Consider the following 27,879-nt stretch of genomic DNA (forward strand, 5'->3'; position numbering starts at 1 on the left):
CAGAACACTTCTCACTCTAGACTTGCTGAGTAAACAAGGTGAAGGTTACCTAAAAATATCTGAAAAACAGAATCCTTGGTATTTTCCAAACCCATCTTTGATTACTGTATTTAATTTCATATAACACTGTTTACTTAAACCTTTTCTTCACAAAAAGTCACTGCTATCTACTCAGCTAGAAATAACTTCATTAGGGTCTGAGTAGACATGTATAGGATTATGCTACACATTATTAGTGTTTGAAAATGTTTCTGAAGAACAAATTTACCTCACTTACCTCTCTGTTATTCATGAAAGCAGATTGACTCCCCCCACAATCACATGTAGGTCTAAAAACATGTCTGCTTTAATGAGACACTAAAGTTAATTTGCATCTAAACTGAAATTTAAAGCATTTCTTCATTTTCAGTGTTCACAGATATATAAAATATGCTTCCTATATCTTCCATAGTTTTATTGAATGGTGGCTTTAGATGCAACAGCTGTAGCTGTTATATTTTGGTACATGTAATTTAGAGAAATGTCCTGGCTCAGCTGGCTTTGGTGAGAGATTATCTGCCATTAGAATGGCATTGAATCCTAGCAACCAGATACATACACTTCTGGATGATTTGTCCTCTCTAACCTAACCCTTCAGGCCTTCCAATAGTGCATTCACTGGCACTGTAATTTAGTCCATTCAGCTTGTTGCTGGTCATCTTTTTTCCATCTATCTTTCCCAACATTATGGATGTGGTCTTCACATAATTATCCCAGTCATGGTAATTCAAACCTGGTTTTTGGGCCTCAAAGAACTCTGGATTGGTTTGTTCTAAGATTCATTTTTTGTTTGTTTCCTTGACTATCAATGTTATTCTTAGAGGTCTTCTCCAAGCCAGAGTTCAAAAGCATATTTTCCATCCTGCCTCATCAAAGTCCAGCTTTCATTTCCATAAAACATCACAAGAAATTTTCTGGAGGTTTTTGATATTTGCAGTTATGGGAATATCTGACTATCTTTCCACTAGGTTTAATGGATGTTGATTTCTGTAGTATCTTTGAATGAATTAATGTCTGATCCTTGGGGTGTTTTACTGTGTCAATTTCTGGTTGGAATCTCTTGAATTTGGAGAACTGTTAAAAGATATGCTTATTTTTCCTGTCTGTTTCTATTTTTGTTGTCTTCACAGATGTTACTGTACTGTTTCGTATCTCTTATAATAGCATTCTGCTTTTTAAAAAGTTCTTATCTGAAGTTTTATTTTTTTCTACTCCTCCTTCTCTTCAATTTCCTCTATCTGTTCTAACATCCAGTTTGTTTTCTTCTGTTTCTTAATCTTTGATAGTCTCATATCACATCCATCCTTGAACAACTACTTTGATTCTATGCCATAGTCCCCCTAGTTCGTTATCAATGAAGTCCAGGACTTCAAAACTATTTCTGATGTTCTTGGTGGAAATTTGTTGTCTTTGTTCTTCCACTTTAGCTTAACTTGGAACTTGCATAAAATCAGTTTATGATCCATTGTATAGTCAGGCCCCAGACATACTTTTGCTTTTATAACTGAGCTGTTCCATCGCCTGTGCCAATAATAATTGATATAAATAAATGTCAGTTTGGGTTGTTTGAAGATTGTGTTAGCAATGAAGAAATCATTGTATTGGCAGAAACTAATGAGTTGTTCTGCTTCATTTCTGTTTCAAATCCTTCTTACTCTTTCAGATTTTGGTCTTCTAATAGCACATCTTGTTGATTTCAAATTAAATTTGATGAAAAAAACTAATCAACCATTTTTTCTGCATTGGGATTTGGAAAATAAAGTTGGATAAATCTAACATTTGTGATTTTATTGTTTACAGTTCATCGCAATAGAAAGCAAACACTTATGCCCAAGGAAAGACTATGCAGTGAAGAACTACTATAGTATCTTCACCAAACCAAACTTTTCTGCTCAGTATAATAATGTCTAAATTGTTTGAGATTGCCCTCACTAAGTTATCATTTTACAATTTGCTTCAAGGTTGTACTGAAAACAGTCCTTTGAAAACATGTTAGCTAATATATATGTCAAGAAATGGATATATTTAAGGAATATAGTTCTCCCCAATTATTGTAATAATACTTATTGTACAGTGGTTATTTTGACAAAATTGAGAGCCACTAACTTGAATTCCATTCCATTCCATTTTGTTCTCCTGTAACTTTCAGAGATGACCTATAAAAATACCTGATCCTTTTATATGTGTGTTTTTGTGCTCAGCTTATCTCAAATGTCTCACCCTTCCTCTCCTTTCTCATGAGAAGTACTGAATGCAGATTTGTTGTGTTATCCATTGGCTAAATGTGCAAATACTTCTTGTATTAAAGCAATCACCTGTGACTAAATGTCTACTGGTAAGGAATTTAAAGGGACCTATTTTATAGTTTGAGGATGGTGGCAGAAGCAGTCAGTCATTGGCATAAGGACTGGAAATATGCAGAAAAACAAAGTCACAGTAGGGCCTGCTGCTTTTCTATTTTTAAACTTTTGAAGAGGAGGCATTAAATTTGAAATACAAGCAACTAAAACACCAACCAATTACTGTTATATATGAGGGCTTATATAATTAAAAAAACCCTCATATATAACAGTAATTAAAATAGGTTAAAAGTAATTGAAAAGTGAAACAACTGGTTAGAATGCAGCATTGCAGGCTAATTCTGCCCACTGCCAAGAGTTTGATCCTAACCTGCTCAAGGTTAACTCAGTCTTCTATCCTTACGAGGTTTGTAAAATGAGGACCCAGATTGCTGGGGACAATATGCTGACTCTGTAAACTGCTTAGAATATGCTATAAAGCACTATGAAGAGGTATATAAATCTAATTGCTATTACTATTTAGAATCAATATGGGATTGAGTCCTTCAATTTGTCATTAAATCTTGATTGTATATTGCTTCATCTTCCCATTTTTAGTATTAAAGACTTATCCAGAATTGATATCAGGCTTGTATCTTGAATCCACTCCTTAAAATCAGGAGGATACGTTTTTTTTCAATATGTAAAATAATCCTCTTGGCCAGGTCCAGACTTGGTAGAGCCACAAACCTGCTCAACTAGTTTATACTTTGCTTACCTCCTTTTACTTTTGCTATTTCTATTTTAATGACATATTGCCTATTTGATAAGGTAGTTTCCTTCATCATAGCCAATTCTTAAAACAAGTTTTGCCCTACTTTTAAACAAGCCTCCATCTTTATAGCAGCATAACTTCAGAAAAATGTAAGTCAGGAAATTAAACAAACATACATTTCCTTCTCACTCATCATCCCTAAATACAATTCAAAGCCATGATTATTTCAAATAACTGCAGTTAGTCAAGAGCTTTTGCATGTTTATTATATCATGCTGGGAAAAGAGATCAAGCAAAGAATATATGTTTTATATTTTGGCTTATTGGATGCATTCCATTAAACCATAATGACTAGAGTGCTTGAGCTGTTCAATGTAATAAATGTCTTTTAAATAGTTTTATTATTTTTGTCTAATTGAAAAGAAATTGTAACTATTTTGTGGTCCCTGAGTCATAGTTGAGTGTGAATTTGCAGAAAATTGTACATTGCTCTATCTATGCATATAAAGTTGTATCTCATTAATTTTCCCAAGGGGCCATTTTGATAGGAAATCTATTCTTTAAAAAAAACAGCTGATATTTGTCTTGTTTTTAGTTTTTACTAACACCCTTGCATTATTTCCCCCCCCTTCTCCCCCGCAGTCAATTGTAACTTATTATATTAATGATGCATTCATGTTTATTCTATCTGGAATACTTCATGTTACAGTATAACATATACGTATACGTATACATATACATATACACACACACAATATTTTTCAACCTTATATTGTAGTAGATATTGCAGAAGTTATCTTGAGGTAGCTTGACATACTTATCAGATCAAATATTAAGCAGTATGAATATTGATCATAAATGAATATCAAAATGAATATTTTATAGCTTTTGTTTTCCCAAATTGATTTTTATTTGTTTTTCAGCCCGTAGAGGCCACAGACGATGTCTTCTGGGACCAGTTCTGGGCAGATACGGCTACTTCAGTCCAAGATGTCTTTGCTCTAGTTCCAGCTGCAGAAATCAGAGCTGTGAGGGAAGAATCTCCTTCAAATTTGGCTACTTTGTGTTACAAGGTAAGATTCAGCATATATTTTTTTCCTGTTGAAATTCAACCATTGCAGGTCTGGGCCGTCTATGGCCCGTGGGCCACATCCTGCTCTTTGGCTGTCCCTGTCCAGCCTTCGGTGGTGGTGACAGCAAGGACCATGCAGGTGGCCCTATTGGTTTGGCCCTCCACAACAGTCCCAGTTTCACATTTGGTCTCTTGGAAAAATTAATTTCCCACCCCTGAGCTATAGAATTGCCTGCTTAATTCAGTATGGTTTATTTAGCAAAAAGGAATAATCTGCAACCAAGATTAAATTCCTGTTACACTTTTAACCAAATTAAATGAGATTTCAATTTTATGTCTAAATCCTATGCTTAGGGTTTTACTTTTCCTATATAGAAATGCACAGGAGCCATGTAGCGCTCCTGATTTCAACTGGGGCCACAATATAGGATAGTAGTTGTTAAATCCTTGTACCCCGTCACCATTTTCCAGTAGAAACTCATTCCCAAACTTTTTGATGCTGAAGCTTGTTATTTTTAGTTGGGAGAAGGAGGAGGGTATATTTTCAGTGGAAAAATAGTACAATGAAAAATGTTAATCTCCATTTTCTTTTTTTTTTAATCTAAATGTTTTTTTATTATCAAAGATTCTTTTATTACATTTTCATTTTCCTTTATACAATCACTTAAATACTGTGCAGTTAAAAAAAAAGAAGCAATAAACAACTCATAACACTTCTATCCTACATACACCCTTCCTTCTACCCCTCCAACTTTCATTTCTCCCTTCCAACAATCCCCTCTTCTACTTCCCCTCCCCCTCAGCCATTCCTTTCTCCCCTTCCCACCATCTCACCCTCCTTACATTCCCTTCTCACTCCCTCTTAATTCCCCCCTCTTCTTTCCCTCTACACCTCGCTTCGGTGTATTTCTAGTATTCATTGGTCTATTTGTTTTGTACTAAAACAAAAGAAAAATAAAAGGAAAAGAAAGAAGAAAAGAAAAAAAGCAAAAAAAAAAGCAACAGTATCCAAGTGCATTCATTGTTCTGAAAATTGAGTCTATACTTCCACCCTCCCACCCACCCACCCACCCCCTGAAACCCCCTCCCTGACCCCCTTCCGACTTCCCAGGTCCCATTCCCGGCATCGTTCTTTATCAAGCAAAGTCTGGAGTATATTGAAACCAAATAGATTAGAAGTTACAAAATAATAAAAAATAATAAAAAATAAAGAACAAAAAAGAAAAGAATAATAAAAAGAAAAGAAAAAGGGGGGGGAACCCCCCCCAAGAAAGAGAAGTCAATATACTCTCTAACATTAAACTCAGCTTCTCATTATTTTTAAAATCTTAAACAATGTCTTTACCTGCTTCCGTATATAAATTCTATACCTCCCATCCTGCCTTTACCCGTGTCCGCATATATATTTTATCCTCATCCATTGCTCCTCTCATATTTACTCCACCCTCGTGTAGACTCTCCAGATAATCTTTCTTAACCTTGTATTCAAATAACAATTTATACAAAAATCAGCTTACATTCTGGATCAAGATAATCTAATTGAACTTTCACTACCCTTCCATCTACCCCACGCACCCGACTCCATTCATCCCAAACCACAATCCAAGAAAACTATGATCTCCGCTCTCCTCGCCCCAAAGAATAGATCATGCGCAGTTTAAATTAAGATTCAAACAAGTCTTATATAAGTCCCATACAATATATGTCCAAATTCAGCACCGCTTCTTTCAGTCTCAATATCTCTTCATCGGTATACAGCTTTGTCATTTTATACCAGACAGGAGTCCTGAAATTTTATTCAAATTAAAAATTTAAGAAGTATTTTAAAGGCATAGCTGGATCTTTATTCTTTACTCTTCTGCCCTTCCGGAAAGGGAAAGCAACACCCTCCGCCTTGTAGCCACGTGTCCCGCTGCTTATCTTCTCCTTCTCCTTGTCTTTCTCCAAGTCCGGGTGAATCAGGAAGTCCCGCCTTCAGAGTTTTGTAGTAAAAATCTCGGGCTTCGCAAACAGAATTGAGATGATATTTTTGGTTCTCAAATGTGACTGTGATACCAGATGGCACTTCCCATTTATATTGTATCTGAGAATCTCTGAGTTTTTCAGTTAAGAAAGTGTAGTCTCTCCTTGCTCTTAATATTTGAGATGGTATTTCTTTAAAAACAATCAAGTCCTGTCCATCGATTCGCAGCCTGTTATTGTAGAACTTCTGTATTATCGCATTTCTGGATTCTCTTGTGGTGAAATATATAATTATGTCCCTCGGAAGCTGTCGTTGTTTTGCTACACACGAGTTCTGGCGATAAATTTTTTGAATCTGCCAATCAAAGTTAAATCCCGGACTTCCCACCGAACGTCTGAAAGCTTCAAAAAAGGTCTGTTTCAAATTCTCCTGTTCCTTTTCACGCAATCCTCTGACTCTTATTGCAAACGCAGTCTTATTGTAATTTATCATAACGAGTTGTTTTTGAGCATTTTCAACTTCCTGTTGTAACGTTTGAATTTTAGATGTCAAATTAGAATTAGTTTTTTCCAAAAGTTCCAATTTGTCCTCCATTTCAGAAACATAGCCTGTCATAACAGTCATAACTCTGATCGTATCTTCCCTTGTTTGAGCAATCTTGGTGTCCAGTTTATCATATAAGTCCGATAAAAGTTGTTTAATTTCCTGTCTGAACTCTTTAAGGGTTTCAAAAAGAAATTCTTGCATTAAGAGATCTCCAGTAGGGGGCGTGGGAGGCAAGGGCAGCGATTTTGTAACAATTTCTTGAGATGTATTATTAAGGAAACGCTTAGACTGCTTCGATTTGGGAGCCATTATAAAAAAACGCACAAACAAACAAAGTCTCTGCTCCCCTCGGTTTTAAATGGGATACTATTTATAGACTTTTAACAGTTAATAAGGAGAAGTCTTCAGGAGAATAGAACTGATTGAGTGTGTCATATATCAAACGCAGAAGCTATAAAATCGCCATCTTGTAACGCAGCTGGATAAGAAAGCCTTTTACAAAATTGAAGCTGGTATTTTGAATAGTAATAAGAAAAAAATTTACAACTTCAAGTTAATATTTGGTTTTGAAGCCATTTCAAAATTTATCTGCCTGCAGTTAATAAAACTCTATTGCCTGAATATGCAGCTTTAAGTAAAGAGGCTGAGTTCCCCTTTTATTTTGAAGTTAAGGCTTGGCAAAACTTTCAGTGAGTAAACATTGTAACAAAACCGTTCAGCAGATTCATCACCATTTAACTTCCAGATAAGCAAAGTTAATGAAGGAGTAACATTCTTGTATAAATAAAGCTAATTAAAAAGCTTCTGCTGGCCTATTGTGAAACCAAAACATATGATAAGCAATCTCTTTTGTTTTGAATTCTTGTGAATTCTTGTGAGGATTAACAAAAAGTGTTCATTATTACCGGAGAAACCAGCCTGCTCGGCGCCATTTTAAAAGCCTCTAAGTAAATAATTTTTCGGAGGAGAAAAAGAAAAGAAGCTAAAATGTTGATAAACAATTATTGTGCACGGAAATGGATTCAGCTCGTGATAAGATTAAATCAAACAAAACTTTGAACTGAGTGGGGGAGACCTACTTTGTCCTGCACAAGGCAGTTTGAAGTTCCCAGCACGGACAGCCGTTCTGCCTTGGGCTAGCCCCCCTTTCCCTGCAAGCACAAAAGCTGCAAAAATCGAAGAGCATTTGCCAGCAAAATAGTTTCTTCTTTCCTTCTTGCCTGAAGGATAAGAAAACCTGATAAGACGTCAGATGGAAGATCCTCTAAACAGGTACGTAGCCAGGAATTCGGAGGCAGCTGATTTTTTGCTGCCACCACCAGCAGGCTCCTCCCAGGAAGTCCCATCTCCATTTTCTTGTACCCTGTTTCAAATCCAGATTGGGTGGCATAAGCATTTAGTTAATTTCATGGGGATTGCCTAATATGTATATCTTAAGCAAAAATGGGAATTGAAAATCAATCATTGTTAATGTAAATTAGATTTAGCCATATTTTTTTTTCACATTTGTCTTCAGTTTCTTCATATTTTTATTTCATATTTTTCACATTTCTCAAAGGTAACTAGCTTCAATAATATTTCTATATTCAGCTACAAAACATGGTAGTAAGGTTTCCAAACAATGTGTACAAAACCCATGTTACAGGAAGAAAAATGGCAGAAAAAATGCTGCCCATCCTTGCCTAGGTGATGGACTGAGACTCATGAATGGAAGCTTGATTAATGAACAGTCTGTTTTTATTGCACGGTTTTGATGATACTATTAAAATTTGCCTTTCATGTTTATCAGAGTTGGGTTGTCAATTTTTCTGTTACTGGTTTGGGTGCGCTCCTGCATGCGCTCGCATGTGACACTTCTGTGCATGCGCAGAAGCATCCAGGTGAGTAGGCGGAGCCTCCCGCAGTCACTACTACTAGTTCGTCCAATCCGAGCCAAACCGGGAGCAGCCCACCTCTGATGTTTACCATAAATTGAACTGGAGAATCAATTGATTGGACTAACTTTATATCCTTGTGTGGAAATTTAGAGTTTTCTACCTACCTCCAGAATTATATTCCTACAAACATTACTGCATTCTACAGAAGCAATATTTATTAGAAAATTACTTTAGAACAATTGTGTGGGAAAGATATTGCACTCAGCGTCCTGTTTTCTGAAAAGCACTGATATTAAAAGCATCTCAGTCATATATCCCTAAACAGGTATCTATGCTGACAAGATTGTCTCCGATTTCTAAAAGCTCCACTTTGCTTCTTTCTCCCAGATTTAAATTATATGTGGACCAATGTGTTTCATCTACAAAATCGTAAGAGCCCCTCTGTTACAGAGATTCAACTCTTTAACGAATCTTCAGAGTACTTTTCCTAGAACAAGCTAGAAAATGAGGTTTTGATGTCATAGCTTAAATCTTAGAATTCTATCTCTTTCACACATTCAAGCATTATATGCAGTATACATGCAATCTCACATGAATCAAGCTGTCACTTTCTGAGGGATTGTCTTTTTATGATAGATTTCCAGAGTATGTCCAAAAGGCATTAGCAACAATATAAAACAATTGCCTATTCATCATGGTATTAAGTTTTTAGTCAGTCATTCAGAAACCTGAGGCACTGGGCAAAAAATTGTTACCTGCATACCAATAGTTCATGTCTTTTGCTTTATTCTAATTCACTCCAGGCTGTGGAAAAACTAGTGCAGGGTGCGGAGAGTGGCTGTCACTCTGAGAAAGAAAAGCAGATTGTCCTGAATTGCAGCCGTCTCTTGACCCGCATCCTACCATATATATTTGAGGATCCCGATTGGAGAGGTTTCTTCTGGTCAACAGTTCCAGGGGCGGGGCGAGGAGGGGTATGTATTTATTAAATTGCATTATTCCTTTTCTGGAGAGTGGAGAAAGATGCATAAGCCAGAGCAGTTCGTTGATCAAAGGGCGTTAATGTGAATCTAAATTCCTTACCTGCTGGATTATGTTTATTCACACTGAGGAACTCTTATCAGGCTTGGGCATATTTACCCTGTGTAATTTGTCTTGCTCTGATCCTTTTAGATTTCTGTCTTTTAGAAAAATGCTGCCACATCCTTGCCTGGGTGATGGACTGAGACTCATGAATGGAAGGTTGATGAATTAACAGTCTATTTTTATTGCAGAGTTTTGATGGTACTATTAAAATTGAATTTCCACTTATGAGAATTTCAAGAGAAAGTTTTGAACAGCAGCAAAAAGCAACCAAAGTCTGAATGAAACCTGAACTATTTTAAAGTTAATTCTTCAAACAGGACTAAGAGGGAAGAAAATGAAATGAACAAACAAACAAACACAGGTTTTATACTAGAAAAACTCTGTAAACATATAAGTGACTAAACATTTAATTATTCAGGAGTTATTTTGATTTTCAGTAACAGTGGCAAATGATAAATACTTTTAATATTTTCTAAGTCATACATAGAGAGGACCAAAGAATCAAGGGGTCAGTAGTTCTAATGGTTCAGTCCATTTACACACACTGTGAGGTGAAAAAATATTTTCACATTATGTAAAATATTTTTCTATCATATGTTTATTTACTGAACTATAAGATCTTCATTCTATCATGATTCTGCCTATCTCTGGAACTGGGATATTTTGTGGAAGCAAGGTCCAACACTGTATACATGTACTAACCTTTTATGTATGTCTCACTACATGCTTTTACTGTATATTTATTCTTGAATATCCAGAATATATTCATTTTCCAGAGGAGGGGGAGGGAATGGTCACACGTGGGTATTCTCAAAGCCTGATTGGTCCAAAGACTGAGAGTAAACGCTTAAATACTGGTGCCTTCCAGTCCTATCCCAGTTTTCCTCTCAGTCTTTTCTGGTCCAAGAACTGTTGAGAATTAACCCATGGTAGGATTTACTTTTATTCCAATTTGGTCTCATTTGGTTTAATTGGGCATTTTTAAAAGGTTCTCTAAATTACTAAATTCTGCAGCTGCGGCCCCAAGGGACAGTTTACTGCCCCGGGCGGTTGGGGAGGGCCCTGTGAGGCATGCTGCCTCCCCCTGCGGGCCCAGAGCCTCAGCCCTACCCCCGGGATTGCGGGGGTGCCAGCTCTTATTTCAGCTGCTGGAGAGGCTGCTTTCTCCTTTAAACAGCCAGGAGATGCAGCAGCAGCGCCACGAGGCGCGTGCGAGCCGCTTGCGGAGCCGCCGTTTGATTCGGGCGGCTGCCGCGTTCTCCTTTCGGCTCAGACCGCTGCGAGTGTTCCTGGGGGAGGGGGTCCGTGCCTGGAGGCCGCGTGGCCTCCCCCGACCTTGCCTGCCTCAGCACGGACCTTCGGCCGGCCGGCAGAGCCGCTGGATCAGAAGTAAGAGTTCCGGCGGCCATGTTGCCTTGGTTGCCACATGTGCGAGGATCGCGCTTTGACCTACGACCATTGCAGCTGGTGCGGTCACTTTCCTTTGGCATGGTGGGCAGCAGGGACAGCAGGCCCAGGTCCCGGTGGGGCCTACAGAGGCTTGGAATCCTCCATTCCTTCCGGCTGGACGTGTAAGTGGGGTAATGGAGGGGGGCTTGGATGTTCCCCAGGGCCAGGTGGCAGACCTGGCGGGAGGTGAGAAAGCCCTTCACAGGGGGAGGGGGAGGGGGAGGGTGTTTCCCCCCCCCATGTCTTTCCTCTGCCCTGAAGCCCTTCTCGTGGGAGGGGGTCAGGGGCTGCATATTGCAGGAGCAGAGTTTGTGGCTTAGAGGTTTTTATATTGCCTAAAATGTAAAATGACCTTAGTTCAATGCCAGTAAGGGATGGCTAGCTGATGGGAGCTAAATGGCTTGAAATATTAGTCTTCCTTCGTTCACTATTTCTACTGGCGGCCAGGGTTTCTATCCTGGCCTACTCAGGGTTGGCTCAGCCTTCCATCCTTCAGAGGTTAGCAAAATGATAACTGTTTCTGTAAGTGGCCTAACAGAGGGCTGGGGATATGCATAAGATCTATATGTGTGGGCCTTTGTCATTTATCCCAGGGTCTGGGTTTGGCCTCTCCTCAGGTCCTTTTCAGCCCGATCCACTCCTAGGGGTTTAGTCCTCCTTTGCCCTGGGTTCCCCAGGTAGGTTTCCCCTTTTTTTCCAGGTGGAGTGGGGTCCCCCTCTTCCCCCCCCACTCAGGGGATCCCTGGGAGGGTGCTTCTGGGGGTCCTAACCCGTGCGCAGGTTGGCTCTCCAGGGGCCTGGTTCTGCCTATGGTGGTACGGAGAATTGGATCTGTTCCCCGCTTCCTTCCAGGCATGGAGGTCTGGGCCGCACCCAGTTTTGGGCTATGTCCCCTCCCTTGGTCAGCGGCTATTTCTACTGATTGCCAGGGGTTCTATCCTGGCCTACTCAGGTCTGTAAACAATTCCTTCTTGGAGATGGAGGTGTGGCCCCATTGGATGGGCCCATTTTTCTGGGCTTCCTGGCCCAGACTTGTTTGCAATGCCCTTGGGCAGGGCACGGAACATGACTAGGTGGGGTGGGACCTTGATTCCTCCACCTAGGGATCCTGGCATGACCACGTTTCTGCCGCGGCCATGGACTAGAAGGTGATTTCGGCTCCTCCCTTGGCTAGGGAGGCGCTGACTATACAGTGGGCGCATTCCCCCGACTTCTGTACTGGGGGCATTGGCCACTGGCTCTTAGAGTGAAATGGGCCCTTGCCTTGGCTGTTCAGTTGCCGTCCGTCGACTCTCCAGTGGCTGCCCTGGTATCCATCAGGCGTGCTGAGCGTCCTTAGATGTGCAGTCGATTGCCGCTGCGTGAGACGGCATCTGCGACCTCGGCCTCCTGTTTTAGTCAGGCCACGGTCACGTGGCCTTTGCAGCTCCGGAGCGCATTCACGTCCCAGGCGAGCGACGCCACCTGGATCTCTTCTAGATCAGGGCAGCCCGCCTGTTCATCCGCTGGGGCGACCGGGGCTCGCTCAAGTTTGCGTCCAGGGTGCTGACCACTTCGGTCACGTCGCCCGGGCTCCAGTGACTGCGTCACTGGCTGAGGGCTGGCTCGGCCTACTGACACTGGGCGGCCATGCCATTCGAGGGGCCTGGTCCCTTTGGGTGGAGGGGGCTCGTCCCCGGTCCAAGGATGGGAACATGGGACCGTTCGTCCGCTTGAAGCTGCTGAGCCGGCTCTGAGTCTCATTCTTGTCATGTGCCAGTATGGGCTTCCGATTATGTCAATAACCTGCGTTCTCTTCTTCCATTTTGTTAGGCAGTTCCCCAGTTCATCCTTTTGGAGTGGATATGGCTCCTACCTCCAGTCCAGGCGGTCCAGCCACAGGGGGGGGGCAGCGCCCCTTCCGCTGAGGGAAGGGGCTCGACCTCGGGTCATCCCATCGGAGGCCGTCATCCCGCTAGGCGAATCCTTGGGACGGGTCGGTGTCGGACGCTTGGGCATGAGCCACTGTTTGCCTTGCTCCCGCGTTGGATTCTCTCCACCCCACCGGCTCTCTTCGGGGTTTTTCCTCCGTCCTGGAGCCTGGGGTGCCGCTGCCTGGTGGTTCAGACCATCGCCCTTCTTCTCGGGCGGTGCAGGCGGTTCCTCTGGATGAACAGGGCCTGGAACGCTTCTCCCACCTGTCCATGGTTCTGGGTGGCTGGAAGGCTTGGCAGGTCCTCACACGTCTGCACCGTTCTGGTGCACAGGCGAGGAGAGCGTCCTCCCTCTTTTCCGTCCTTCGGGGTATCGGGCAGGGGGCTCCTTGGCCTCAGTGGCCCTCACAGAGGCCTATCTTCGTACCTCGATTCTGGCCGGTCATCGCGGGTTCCTGGGGTCCTCCCACAGAGTTCTTCCCTTTGGGCTGGACTCTGCTCCCCGGGCCTTCGCGAAGGCCCTGGCGGCCCGGGTGGCTCGTCCGCGCCCCATCAAGGGGGCTCCGATGTTCCCTTGGCGGTGTCTGGTTCAGGCGGGGCTATCCTATTCAGGTCTTTCGGATATTTAGCGCCCCTTCTGGAAGCTTCCTAGTCTTGTTTTCCTCGGCGGGCTTCCCCAGCAGCCTCCTCTCCCCTTCCACACGCCTGGCTTCGGTCATAGGCTCCATGTCGGGGGAGGGGATGAGTCTGTCCAGGGAGCTCTGCTACGGCCTACGTCAGCTGGCGGAAGGCGTTCAATGACATCGTTCGGTTTCAGTTCTCCCTCTATCTCAGTTTTTTGGGCGAGATGATTCTTGCGCAGGGATAGTCCCGTGAGCCGGGCCCTTGGCCTCTTCTGGGGGGCCTCGTTCCTGGTCAAGGGGGCGACTGTGCACCTCTCTGTGGATCCTCCGCCTCCCGGGGGTAGCCCGAGTCTCGCCGGGGTGGTGTCTGCCCAGGCCATTCGGCGGGACTTCTAATTCAAGGAGCCAGACAGAGCGTGCGTCATCACGGACGCGGACCTGTTTGGGGGGGGCCCTGGTGGGCTCCTGGTTGGCTCAGGGCAGGTGGTCGCTTTCGGACTTTTACCTCTTCGTCATTGGGATGGAACTAGTGCCGGCCCGCCGGGCTCCGCGTTACCTTCAGGCCCCGGTGTTGGGGCATCGCGTGCTTTCCCATTGGGCACGGTGATCGCTGAGGCCCACATCTGTCAGGGGGGCCCCTTCTCCAGCTCTCTGCCGTTCTGCTCTGGCCCTGGACGTCTGGGCGGTGGGATGCCGGTTGTTCTCGGAGTCGAGACTCACCCCGGGCTCCCCTGCCTCCTGGCGGATTGGCTGCATCGGGCAGCTCTGGCCAAGGGAGCGGGCCTACTACCTCAGTCGTTGGTTTTTAGTGGATCTGTTGGCGGCTCGGCACTCCTCTGGGGCGCCTATTTGCTCGCCCGCATGTTCCATTCTTCCCCGGGGTTTCACCCATTTCCTGTCCTAGTCTGCGGAGGGCGCGAGCGCCCTCAGGGGAAGGTGACCTGCGGGCCTTCGGTATGATTTCCTCCCTTCCCCCTGGTTCCGGGTCTCCCCGGAGGGGGGTGGCATAGGGGGTTCTGGTGTGGGGGTGGGCCCTTATGGCCAAGGGCCCTTGGTTCGCGGACCTCGTCCGGCTGTCAGTGGCCCCTTCACGGAGGCTCCCGTGGGAGGGGTTGGCCTGGCAGCAGGGGGGGGTCCTGCTTCGCCCGGTCCCTGTGGTTGCATCTGTCCCCTGACTCTTGTCCCGCAGCTGTTGGGGGGGCTGGCCTGGCCGCTGGGGTCCCTCGCAACTTGGGGTGCCTTGGCGCCTTTTTACGGCCCGCGGCTGCTGTTCCACCTGGGTGTCGTCCGGTGGTGTTATGCTCCTGGCCTTCGCCCGGCAGGGCCACCTTTCTCCCTAACGTCACGGGTTTCCTAAAGGAAGGGCCTTGGCAACGGACCTCCACAAGAGTTGTGCCGCCCTGTGGCGGTTTTGTTTTCGGTCCTGTAGGGGGTGGGGGTTCTTCCCTCTCTCAGGTTCCCCTGATCAAGGTTCTCTGTAGGGGGCGGCTTCTTGGGTCTCCCTCTGTCTGCGGGTTCCCCGTGAGTTCTTCCCCTTGTGCTCAGGGCTTGAAGGGGGCCCCTTTCGAATCTCTTCGGTATGTTCATCTGCAGTCTTCCTTGGGGCGGTTGTCTCCGCCCGGTGTATATGGAGTTGGGCACCCTGTTCTGGGGTCGCCCCTGTCATCTCTACAGGGCGGGGCGGTGCTTAGCCTTGCTCGTACCTTCTTCCCGTAGGTGAACACTTCCCTTCGTTAGGCTTGGGAGTTCGTCCTGCCCGGCCTGGCCCGGGCCCGTTCCTAGGATAGGGGGGGCTCTGGCATCGGTTGGACGTGCACCGCGCCCTGCGGTTCTATCTCCGGTGGACAGGGGGGGTCTGTAGGTCGGGGCCTTGTTGGTTTGTTTCGTTCCAGCCGGGGTCGCTGGGTTCGAGGGTGTCTTCGGCTACCATTGGCATCGGCTGCGTCAGGCCATTGCGGAAGCCTACGGGGCTTCGGGTCGGCAGGCCGGCCCCGTCGGGGTTCACGGCCCAGTCTACTAGGAGCGCCGCAACCACGGCGGCATGGGCCGTGTGGGCCCGTTGGGGCCGTCTGTCGCGCAGCCACTTGGCTTCTCCGGCGTCTTCCTCCGGCATTATTGTCTGAATGCCTTCGCGTATGCGGGTGCGTCCTTGGTTGAAGGGTCCACTGGGGGTGGCGGTTGAGGCTCCCCTTGGGCCCTAGTGGTTCTCGTTCTCCCTCCCTGGGACTTTAGCTTGGGTATGTCCCACGTGTGACCATTCCCTCCCCCTCCTCTGGAAAAAGGACGTTGGTCTTACCTGAACATCTATTTTCAGAGTGGGGGAGGGAATGGTCACGACCCGCCCTGAGGCTTTTTCTGTCGGGGCCAAGGGGAGAGCCCGGGTGGTCCCCGGGGTTTTTGTTGTGTGTTTGTTTTTTGTCGTTTCAGTTCTACCGTTCGCCTTTGAGGAAACTGGGATAGGACTGGAAGGCACCAGTATTTAAGCGTTTACTCTCAGTCTTTGGACCAATCAGGCTTTGAGAATACCCACATGTGACCATTCCCTCCCCCACTCTGAAAATAGACATTCAGGTAAGACCAACGTCCTTTCTTAACCATTGCGTTTCATTGTTGTTCCTGGTACAGCAATTGAAAGAGCTGTTTTACCGTACATGAATTTTAATTACTCTTGTTATAGTTGCAGCATAGGCTTGGCATGTATCCCATTATTGGCTTGTTTAATGTGGAGGCATTATTTTTGTATGATGGCTATGTATCCCTACTGTATCTTCTCTCCTTGCCTTTTATCCTGAGTCCTATCCACATATCTTGTGTGAATTGTGTGAGAACTGATATTGATGCCAGTGTAGAATTTTGTGGACAAAGTACATGCACAAGGTATGTACATTCACACAGAAAGTATGGTTATTGAAGCATCAGTAACCATTATAACTCCAAAAGAATATACCTGAGGAGTCTTTCAAAAACTACTCTAGTTGAGAACCGAGGTGGTGCAGTGGTTAGAGTGCAGTACTGCAGGCTACTTCAGCTGACTGCTAGCTGCAGTTCAGCAGTTCAAATCTCACTGGCTCAAGGTTGACTCAGCCTCCCATCCTTCCGAGGTGGGTAAAATGAGGACCCAGATTGTTGGGGGCAATATGCTGACTCTGTAAGCTGCTTAGAGAGGGCTATAAAAGCACTATGAAGTGGTATATAAGTCTGTGCTATTGCTAGACAGATACAGAAACACTGAATCCAGATTCTTGTTTCACTCCCTTCCCGCTAGTAATGATTTAATTATTTTTCAAAGATGTTTTAATCTATTTTTACCCATCTTTGGATCATTTGGTTACTAAATAAATAAAAATATTCATAGTTACGCTTTTGCATGCTCCTGGCAGTAATTAAGAAGTGTGCAATTAGGATTGAGCATCTTTACTTCTTTAGTAATGCTAAAAATGTTTTGCTATCATCTGGAAAAACCTGTATGAATATTTTTTCCCTCCTAGTTTCATGTTTCTCCCTTTTCCTGTCAAAGAATTTGACCAGAATTCAAATCATGGTTCAACAATAATCATTCAGACACTTTCAATATGTGCTGATATGCATATACCACACAGCCATTTATACTTGTAATATGATTTCTCACTTAGATTTTTTTCTTGATTTTGAAATAGTTTGATCAAATCAGCCATTCTTGTCAAATTTCCCTTATGAGGATGTAATACAAGTTTCTATCTTAATCCTCATAATTCTGTACTGAAACAGGAAATGTGAGAGGATAGGGTTTAAAAAAGCAAACAACAATTAATTAATATGAAAATAGAACAGAACATTGTTTCTTGCTCATTTGCAATTTGTCCTGACTGCAGCTATGACTTAGGAACCTGCATTGGCTGCCAGCTCACTGGATTTGAACCTATGGAGCCAATTTAACTGTTGCTTTGTAAAACATTTTAAATAATTAATCTAGCAGGTGGCAACCTCCAGCTGTCCTTGCTGATCTCAGAAGCTAAGCAGGATCAACCCTGGTTAGTACATAGGGAGGGAGTAGCTTGGGAATCCCAAAAGTGTAGAACAGTTTGGGAAATATGACCCCCCCCCCACCCCGGCCTGAAAATGACAGTGGTAAAATGTTTCCATAATGCTATTATATCCTCTAACATAGAAGATCCATTTACTATGGTAAGTTCAACTTGAGGATATCTTTATTAACTATTATAATTCTGGGAACGCATAAAAATGCTTGATATTTAGAATAGAATTACAGAGCTGCAAGGGACCTGGTAGATCATCTAGTCCAACCCCCTGCTCAAGCAGTAGACCCTACACCATTTCTAACAGATGGCAGTCCAGTCTCTTCTTGAAGGCTTCCAGTGATGAAGCTCCCACAACGTCTGAAGGCAACTTCTGTTCCATTGGTTGATTGATTTCACTGTCAGAAAATTTCTCCTTATTTCTGGATTGAATCTCTCCTTGTTCATTTTCCATCCATTATTCCTTGTCTGGCCTACAGGTGCTTATTTTACTCTGGAAAATAGGTTGACCCCCCTCTTTTCTGTGACAACCTCTTATTTGTAAAATAAGAGATTAATCTTCTCTCAGTAAATTCTATAAATACAGTATTTCTGAGCTAATTCTATTAAACTGAGCAAAAGTTAAAAGTGTACAATAATTGTAGTGTTTTTGTTCATTTTACTGAACTGGAGAATCTCATGTAGAAATGTAACCAGTAATTCATCAGTGCTGTCTAGCGTTTATTCCTGTGAGGTATGGCTTTGTTTTAAATATCTTGATTATCATGGGGTTGATGGATTGTCATAAAATGATCTCTTTAGTTAACTGATTCATGTTTTTAACCTTTCAGATTCTAAGGCTCCTTTTTCCTTCTCTAATTTCAAAACTAAATTAAAGTATCTGCAGTTGATTTTTTTTTAATGTCTTGCGACTGTTTTCTGCATTTGAAACACTTTTATTAGATGTTCTGATGTGGCACTAGATAATGTCAGATCAATACAGGTTATTATTATAATCCAGTCTGCTTGCTGTGAGTGAAAGCCTTTGTGTCCATGTCATGCACAAGTTGATACAGGCTGGCTGTCACAGATAAGAGCCTGTCATTTCCCCCCCCCAGCACAGGGTGGGGGCAGGAATATGAGATCCGGGATGAGTAAGGAGGGAGGGGTGGGGGAAAGAGCTAGAGACCTGCTGACGAGGATCTATGGTTTCCTTGGAAACTGTTGTAAATGTGGAGTGAAGCGTCAGCATTGAGACAAAAAGACGGAGCTTGAAGCCTTGAAGCACTCAGGGTGTTTTGCAGGGAGATATTTTGGTCTCATAGGTCTCAGCAAGCCGAGAGCATATATTCTATAAGTGATCTCTGCTCCTATTGTATATTGGTCACGGGCTGCACCACAGCAAATGAAGTTATGTGCTTTGCTAAAATTCTGTTCATACGAAAGATAATGAATTGAAGCCCATCTAAATTGTAGTTGCAAGTATCAGACCACAGTAGTTCATAGTCGGGGTAGTTCAGCCTGCTTGAATTTTGCCTGGGGTAGTGCATATGGGGATAAACCTTATAGTATCTATAGTGTAATGAAACTTCTGGCTTGTGTAAATGCGATTTTTCCATGTGGCATAATACAGGTAGTCCTTGGCTTGTAACAGTTCGTTTAGTGACTGTTGAAAGTTACAATGGCACTGAAAAAGGTGGCTTATGACCGTTTTTCACAGTTATGACCTTTGCAACATCCCCATGATCAGGTGATCAAAGTTTAGTTACTTGGCAACTGGTTCATGTGATCACCTGAGACCTGACAAGCATAGTGAATGGGAAAGCCAGATTCACTAAACAGCTGGCTTATTAGCTTATCAACTGCAGTGATTCACTTAACAACTGTGGCAAGAAAGATTGTAAAATGAGGCAAAACTCATTTAACAAATGTTTCACTTAACAACAAATTTTGGGCTCAGTTGTGCTCATAAGTTGAGGACTACCTGTATGTCATAAAGTATCAGTAACAATATTGACCTAATAATCATCCGGATTTCCCTAACACCCCTCTCCCCCCATTGTGGACTTTAATGATATAAGGTCAGATATGAAATATTGTAACTTATTGCTGATTTATAGGGAGATGAAGATGATGAAAATGCTAGGCCACTGGCTGAGTCACTGCTTCTAGCCATTGCAGATCTGCTCTTCTGTCCAGAATTCACTGTCCAGAGCCATCGTAAAAACAATGTGGTAAGTCAAACATTGTTTGTTTAGGATCTAGTATGACAGCCTCAGTTTTTAAGATGTCAATAGGAAACATTTATTGCTATAATAATTTTTTGTATACAGTCTAGTGCATTTGCTGAGCTGTCTGTATTAAGGTGGAATTTCCCGTAAGTGAAGTAGTGATTGCACTGAGCCAGAGGTGGGTTGCTCCCAGTTGGGCCCGGATCAGGTGAACCAGTAGTGACGGTGGTGGGAGGCTCCGTCCACCTGCCCGGACGCTTCTGCACATGAACCATTAGTAAAAGAAATGGAAATCCACCACTACCCTGAGCTATCAATCTTTGTCGAAGTTGGAGACCAGCTACTATGGAATATGGAGGAATGGAGAATTCTGACACATGTGATTCATTTAATGCCATTTGATTTATTTATTCATCAAATTTATATACTCCCCATCTCATTATGAGCCCTGTTGGTGCAGTGGTTAAAGTGCAGTATATGATTAGAATGCAGTATTGCAGGCTACTTCTACTGACTGCCAGCAGTTTGGAAGTTCGAGTCTCACCGGCTCAAGGTTGACTCAGCCTTCTATCTTTCTAAAGTTGGTAAAATGAGGACTCAGATTGATGTGGCCAATAGGCCCACTCTGTAAACCCCTTAGAGAGGACTGTAAAACATCGTGAAGTGGTATAATAGTCTAAGTGTTATTATCAAAGTGTTTTCTGGGCAGTTTACAGATAAAAAAACCTATACAATCCATACAAAAGACAAAGTTAAAAGAGTTAAAAACAAACCTAAAAAGACAGGAGTTTTTAAAAAAATGGAATGATGACCAGTTACCCCAGAGTTGCATTCTGCTTTTGGATCCCCTGGATAATTGATAGAGCCAGTTTTTTAACTTTCTTCCACAAGGCCAGAAAGATGGGAGTCACCCTCACTTCAGGGCAGGATGTTCTGCAGTGGTAGAGAAGATTTTCTTCCTGGTTCCTGCCAGTTGAATTCTTTAGCTGTCAGGGTTGGAAACTTGCCCTTCCTGCCTGACCAGGTGGAAAAAGCTGATATAATTGGCATCAGGCTGTTCCTCAGGTAACTTGGTCCCATGCCATTAAGGGTTTTAAAGATGACCACCAACATGTTGAATTGGACCTCGAAGCAAGCCAACACCCAATACAGCTTACACAGCAGAAGTCTTACATATGTGCCACTAGAAGTGCTATAACCCAATGTAGAGCACTTTGAAGTAGTCCACACCAGGGGTGGGTTGCTGCTAGCATTACTGCTAGTTCAGTGAGTGCAAAAGTTTTAGAAAGAAGAGATATTATTGCAATGCAATAGATCTCTGAAATCTTCCTTGCATTGCATTGAATTGCATTGCCTACACACGAATGCAATCCTAGGGAAGCTTTTTTAAAGCATAGCTATTATTGTCTATGGATACTACGGATAAGGGGATTGTGAGTTCAGTGCTTGTAGTCTTGGTCTTTGTGAGGAAGTCTACTTGTAAGATTTCTGATCACAAGCACAGAAAACTCTTGTATAGCAGACCTCTAGCAAACCTGTAAAACTGAACTGCAAAATAATGACTCATACCTCTAGGCCACAGTATGACTAATTCTGAAACAGCAAACCCCAAATGCATTTGGGCTGCATTTGATGATAGGACATTCCTAAATATGTCAGCTTTCATTAAGATTAGACGGAAATATTGAAAAGACCTGTGGAAATTTATTGTAGCTTAGTTTTTGCAGACCAAAGTTCGCGTCATCAGAAGCATGAACAATAATCTAGGTGAATGTTTGTTGAACTATTTTCATTTAACATGTTTTTAATATGTTTATTGTTCTATTGTTTATTGTTCTATTTATTTTTTTTAGGCTGCCCTGAGTCACTTTTTATGAGATTGACAGCCATATAAATTTGATAAATCAATAAATAACAAGCAATTTCTGAAAGTGATTGGAAAGAAAGTACATGAACTCAGTATGGTATTGGACCTGGGTACTTGAGAGACCGCCTCCTGCCGATCACCTCCCAAAGACCTATTAGATCCCACAGACTAGGCCTCCTCCGAATTCCATCTGCCGGTTAATGCCGATTGTCGACCACCCGGAGGAGGGCCTTCTCTGTGGCTGCTCCGGCCCTCTGGAACGATCTCCCCGTGGAGATTCGGACCCTCCCTACCCTTCAGGCTTTCCGTAAAGCCATTAAGACCTGGCTGTTCCGGCAGGCCTGGGGTTGTTGAGTTCCATCCCCACTCGAATTGGTGTGTTTGTTGAGACCTTTTAAACTGGTTTTGTATTGTTGTCTTGTTTTTTTTCCATTTGTATTGTTCCCTTCCCTTCCGGTTTGTTCGCCGCCTTGAGTCCCTTCAAGTTGAATAAAACCTCAAACCTCAAACCTACACTTTTGAAGGCTTTGATTGCAGTTTGAGCAAAAAGATAGGTATTCCCTCATCTCTAACTGCTCTAAACCTGCTGAAGACCATTGCCTTGTGATCTCCGTACAAGGAGCAACTGTTAGGAGCACTTGTGGGCGATCTCAAATTTTCTCCTCATTTGGAGAGGGGTTACAAAGAGCTGGTCTATTTGCTGGCTATGCATTTCGTCACGCTGGTATCAGTGCAGTCATCCTCACTCTGTCATTTTGAGACTTTTAATGTGCAATCAGTACGCCTCATTCACACAACCCTGTAAACTTTGCATGTCTTTCTGTATTTTTTCCACCTTTCTTCTTATTGTAGAAAACCCATTAAGGTGGGGAAGGCTATCTCACATGATTTGAATTAGTAATGCTAGAAGGTACCCTCTAATTCTGCACCACTGGTCATTGTTTCTTCCATCTGCAAGAGAATTGAGAGATTTTGTCTAAATATTCATAGTCCTATTCATAATTTTACCTGGAAGGTTTGGCATTATTTGATGTGCTAATTTCTTTTTCTTTTCCAGGACACGGCTGAGGACATCCATGCAATTGATAGTTGTGAATACATCTGGGAGGCTGGTGTTGGATTTGCTCATTCACCGTCGCCCAACTTCAGCCATGATTTAAATAGGTGAGGACATCAGCAAATGACAGATCAAGCTATGAGAGAGTGATTGGCCCAAGGTCACCTTAGGTTTTCATGCCTAAGGCAAGACTAGAACTCATGGTCTCCTGCTATTTAACCTGGTGCCTTAATCACTAACTTCAAGTCCATCTTCTGGATGAACATCATAGAATATAAAAACTGAGACATTCTTAATTTATTAAAGTGCAGAAATTGCCACTACTATTACGCATGGCTTATAAATGACTACACAATTTGTTATCTTTTACTTCATTGTTAGTTTTCTGTAGTCACTGTACATAAACTCTGATTGGGATGGAGCTAAGCAGAATATCCAGTTGAATAAACTGTGAGGTCCGAACAACTAGATCCATAGGTGAAGACTTCAATTAGTTGTTTTATTGCTCAAGCCTATACACAGGAATCTTCTCAGATTGATGGTCTGCACCTAGATAAGGTTCAATGACATTCAAGGGGGTTGTCAGACTTCACCCTCTTATGTTCACATAGGAATTCCAGACTAATTCCTTGTTTGACTCTCTCCTTCTGCCTCCCTCCCACTCCCCTGCCCGGCCAGTCTCTAATACTAAATATTGTAGTAAATGTCTTTGTGGCTCCTGGTGGCTTAAAGGTCTTGAATTGTACAGTATTTCTTTAAGAAATCCTACTGTAGGAAAGCCTCATTCTAGTTTTAGCACATTTTTTTAAAAACAGTTTAACAAACTTGCTCCTACAAAATAAAGAATAAAACTGTGGCAAAGTCCCTGTGAATAATAATGAATACTCCCTCTGACCGAAACTTGCTATTCATACATTTTTCAGGACAGAGCTACTGAAACTTCTGCTGACCTGTTTCTCGGAGGTCATGTACTTGCCTCCCTCCTCTGATAGCAGCAACACTAATCCTTGGGTCCAGTTCTTCTGTTCTACAGAGAACAGGTGAGAAATAGCACATTGCATGCGATGGATGCTTTGAAACACATTTGTTTAATCTAAACCTTCTTTAATTAAAAGGATTGTGTATATACGATAGACATTATTCCATTACTCCTTATGCCTTCAGTTATTTCTTTTTCCTTATTACTTCAGTATATATGTCTTTAGGGCTATGTTTGCCTAATTGGAGCCAATCAATGTTTGATCCAAATAGTGGATGGTTTTGGAATACTAGACTATATCCAGACAACTGCTAACCCTCCCGCCATAGAGTTAGCAGGAAAGCTGCCCCCCACCTCACCCTAGTAGCATGCTGAACATTTGTCCTTAAGACAGGAGGCACTGTAAAATAAGCAGTTTGCAATAATTAGCAGATTATACAAAATGAATGGGTTCTTTTTATTATAAATTGAAGAATTTTTTTTTAGAAAGAGTTGGGTCAGTTTTTAAATATGTGACATTCTTTTGCAGTCACTTAGCCATACTGGAGAGCAAAATAGGATGTTTTAATCTATGTTGTCATTCATATAGCATATTATTTCATTCATTAAAATAAGTAAGAATAATGACCTCAAATGCATTTTTTCTTTTCACTAATGAATGTGTCTGAGGAATAAAAACGCTATTTAATCATTGCTAATAAAATGAAAGCTTATTCTTTGTTAGAAAGCTTTTAACATTGTTTTGAGCATGTTGGATCCTCTTCTAGGCATGCCCTTCCGCTCTTTACTTCCCTCTTGAATATCGTCTCTGCTTATGATCCAGTGGGTTATGGGATTCCCTATAACCACTTGCTCTTCTCGGACTATCGTGAACCACTGGTGGAGCAAGCCGCTCAAGTCCTTATCGTCACCTTGGACTATGACACTTCTACCAGCTCCAGTCCCACAGTAGATGGCACGACCACTGGAACAGTCATGGATGATACCGATGTGAGTTGCTCCCAGATTTAGCTGTGTTTATAATATGGAGGAGTAACAGATATGCTCAACCGGCTTTCTTAAAGCAAAGCAGCTTTGAATGGAAACTTTTAGAGTACATAGTGCTGATAACCCAGCATTGCCTGGGTATTTATTTATAGGGGGGAAATGTCCGGACCAAACGTAATTTCTAATGTTGGATTTCCCCCTTACCAGAGGGAGCCCCCTTGTAGAGTACTGTGAAGCCATTACCATGGCAACTCCACTGCGCTGTACAGTATAATCCAATTTGCGGCAGTACAGTAGAAGCCATTTTAAGGCACAACAGGCTATATCTTGACAGAACACACACCCCAAGGGGTGTCTTACCCCCACAGTATTTTTTTCCAGAGAAAACATCTGTGTACCAAGTTTGGTTGAAATTGCTCGAGGCATTCCAGAGTTATACTGGAACACACACACACACACACACACACACACACACACACACACACACATTTTTATATAGATAGAAGATAAGTGACCCTAGAAAGATGGTACTAAATTCTTCTCTCAAATGGTAGCTTTCCATGGTTCCCAAGAATTCAGATAATTGGTTTGAAACATTTGAAGATATTTGGGCTCAAACATAAAAATGGATTTTAACCATCTTTCTGATTTTGTTTTAAGCAAGCATTTATCAAATACAGGTAGTCCTCGATTTATGACCACAACTGAGCCCAAAATTTCTGTGGCCAAGTGAGACATTTAAGTGAATTTTGCTGCATTTTACAACCTTTCTAGCTGCAGTTGTTATGTGAATTATTGCTGTTGTTAAGATAGTGGCAGAGTTGTTAAATGAATCTGGCTTCCCCATTGACTTTGCTTGTTAGAAGGTTGCAAAAGTTGGTCACATAATCCCTCTTGCATAACCCCAGGACACTGCAACCATGATCAATATAAACCAGTTGCCAAGTGTCCAAAGTTTGATCTCTTGACCTCAGGACCACTACAACAGTCGTAAGTGTGAAAAATGATCACAAGTCACTTTTTTTCAATGCTATTGTAACTTTGAATGGTCACTAAATGAACTGTTGTAAGTCGAAGAATACCTGCATCTTAAAGCAATGTGATGGATCTGAAATATTGCCTCTTAAGTGCTTAAAGATGTACATTTGCCTTCTCAATACCAAACTAACTATTTTGAATTCTTTTTCCATGAGCAGATTTATTAATTCAGACCTTTTCATTCACTGCATTACTAGCATAAATATTTACATTTTCCTGTATTTCCTCACTGTACTGCATACTGGAGAGGTATTCATAATACCCATGAATGAACAGAGACATGAGCACTTTAGGCATTTGTTTTCTGATGAAAAGGAACTAATTAATCTATTCTATGCTGTATATTTTTTAAACTAGGAAATATTAGATCTATGTTTTATTTATTTCATAAAATGATAAGCAACCGTTATATCCTAGTTCTTAGAATAGTGAAGGCTCTCCAGATGTTGCTGAATTATAGCTCCCAGTACCCTATCCTGATTGAGGCTCCAGGGAATTATAATTCATTGATATTCATTGATTCATTGATCCTTGGGATCAAAGGTATCAATTATAGTTTAACACTTAACATAGTATCAGGATTGTTTGACTGATTTAGTGAAAATGTCATTTGCCAATGAATTCAGAGACAAACATACTTATCCCAAGGGTGTTTTAAATGTAAGAAACATTTGCTTGGTTTCTTTCAATGCAGCCTCCAGGACCAGACAACCTGTTTGTCAATTACCTGTCTAGAATACACAGAGAAGAGGTAATGAATCGGATTTTTAAAAAATTGTATGGGCTTAATCTTAGGTTTCCATATTGTAACATATTTATGCTTTTTTATGTTAGGATTTCCAGTTTGTTTTGAAAGGAGTGGCTCGTCTGCTTTCCAACCCTCTGCTCCAAACCTACCTACCAAATTCGACTAAAAAGATTCAGTTCCATCAAGAGCTGCTGGTTCTCTTCTGGAAACTCTGTGATTTCAACAAGGTTCTGTTTTCTATTGCTGGCATTATTAAAGAATTGGGGTAGGAGAGCAGGATCAGAGCCTGATAAATGAACACACGGGAGAATCTTAGTGGTGATGAGCTGGTCAACGGTAACAGTTTTGGATTAGAAGAGAAACAAATGGTTGCAAAAGATTGGGTTGTGATGCAGTTGTTTGGAGTCACTGACCCAGAGGTGGGTTGCTCCCAGTTCAGCCCAGATCAGGTGAACTGGTAGTGGCGGTGGTGGGAGGCTCCACCTACCCGCCCGGATGCTTCTGTGCACGAGCAAACAGGTAGTGGAAAAAATGGAAACCCACCACTGCACTGACCCATTGCTGATGCTGCGTACCTAACAAGTCTCAATCTCTGCCTGTGTGTTCAGATATCAGGCCTGTTGAACCTGTATTCCTGAGAAACCATCATCTGAAAGCAATCTGCATAGGAAAATTATGATGCTTGCCTGTTCTTTGATGCCTTCAGATCAAAAATAAGGAAAAGAGGAGGATTTTTATTCAAGGCATTTTTAATGCCAACAGTGCAATTTTCTCCAAGTTTGCTGACAAATTATCACTTTGAGTAAGGAATTCACAGACTGACGGTTCACAAAATCCTCAGTCTTACCCTCCGTAAACCGGTATAAAAATGTGAAGCCATTGGAAAATGAACAAATAAGGAAAATGTTTTAAAATGCAATATTTTTACAGGCCTGCTAGAAAACATTAATAAAGATGCTGAAACATTCCTCTCCCCTATTGATGCAGTTTTATTTTGTCCAGCTTTCGTGACAGTTATAAAGACTCCCCCTCGATCAACTTGGTGTCTAATTGGTCTTTTTCTTTTTCAGAAATTTCTCTTCTTTGTTCTGAAAAGCAGTGACGTTTTAGATATCCTGGTGCCAATCCTTTATTTTCTTAACGATGCTAGAGCAGATCAATGTAAGTTTGGCTTTACCTATTCTCAGAATTTATGCTGGAAAAAGTTGATTCAGTGTCTTTTCAACTGATTCCCCAGTCCTAAGACTGGGGATTCCAGAATTATAAATTGTATTTGGATCCAAGTCCCTGGGTGACTGGTGCTTATTTACAGAATGACAAATCTGGCATTTCTAATCTATATAGCAAAAGGTGAC

At 42.4% G+C, this 27,879-nt stretch overlaps 1 protein-coding gene across 7 annotated transcripts in view; it reads left to right on the plus strand.

Annotated features, from left to right (window-relative positions):
• HID1 (HID1 domain containing) overlaps nucleotides 1-27,879 on the plus strand; it is a 69,361-nt gene that overhangs the window by 10,862 nt on the left and 30,620 nt on the right. For all 7 annotated transcript variants that reach the window (XR_015696011.1, XR_015696010.1, XM_087709985.1 and 4 more), the window contains exons 2-10: nucleotides 4,017-4,166; nucleotides 9,355-9,525; nucleotides 19,738-19,851; nucleotides 22,773-22,879; nucleotides 23,696-23,812; nucleotides 24,519-24,741; nucleotides 26,471-26,527; nucleotides 26,611-26,751; nucleotides 27,595-27,685. Coding sequence is in view for 5 of the 7 variants with exons in the window: in XM_087709985.1 (XP_087566111.1) it covers nucleotides 4,017-4,166; nucleotides 9,355-9,525; nucleotides 19,738-19,851; nucleotides 22,773-22,879; nucleotides 23,696-23,812; nucleotides 24,519-24,741; nucleotides 26,471-26,527; nucleotides 26,611-26,751; nucleotides 27,595-27,685 (1,171 nt within the window). In the remaining 2 variants the exon portion in view is untranslated. The remainder of the gene's footprint in view (nucleotides 1-4,016; nucleotides 4,167-9,354; nucleotides 9,526-19,737; nucleotides 19,852-22,772; nucleotides 22,880-23,695; nucleotides 23,813-24,518; nucleotides 24,742-26,470; nucleotides 26,528-26,610; nucleotides 26,752-27,594; nucleotides 27,686-27,879) is intronic.

Source organism: Thamnophis sirtalis, unplaced genomic scaffold (assembly GCF_051295495.1).
Source record: "Thamnophis sirtalis isolate CommonGarterSnake01/CBP01778 unplaced genomic scaffold, rThaSir2_p1.2 scaffold_3, whole genome shotgun sequence".
NCBI lineage: Eukaryota > Metazoa > Chordata > Lepidosauria > Squamata > Natricidae > Thamnophis > Thamnophis sirtalis.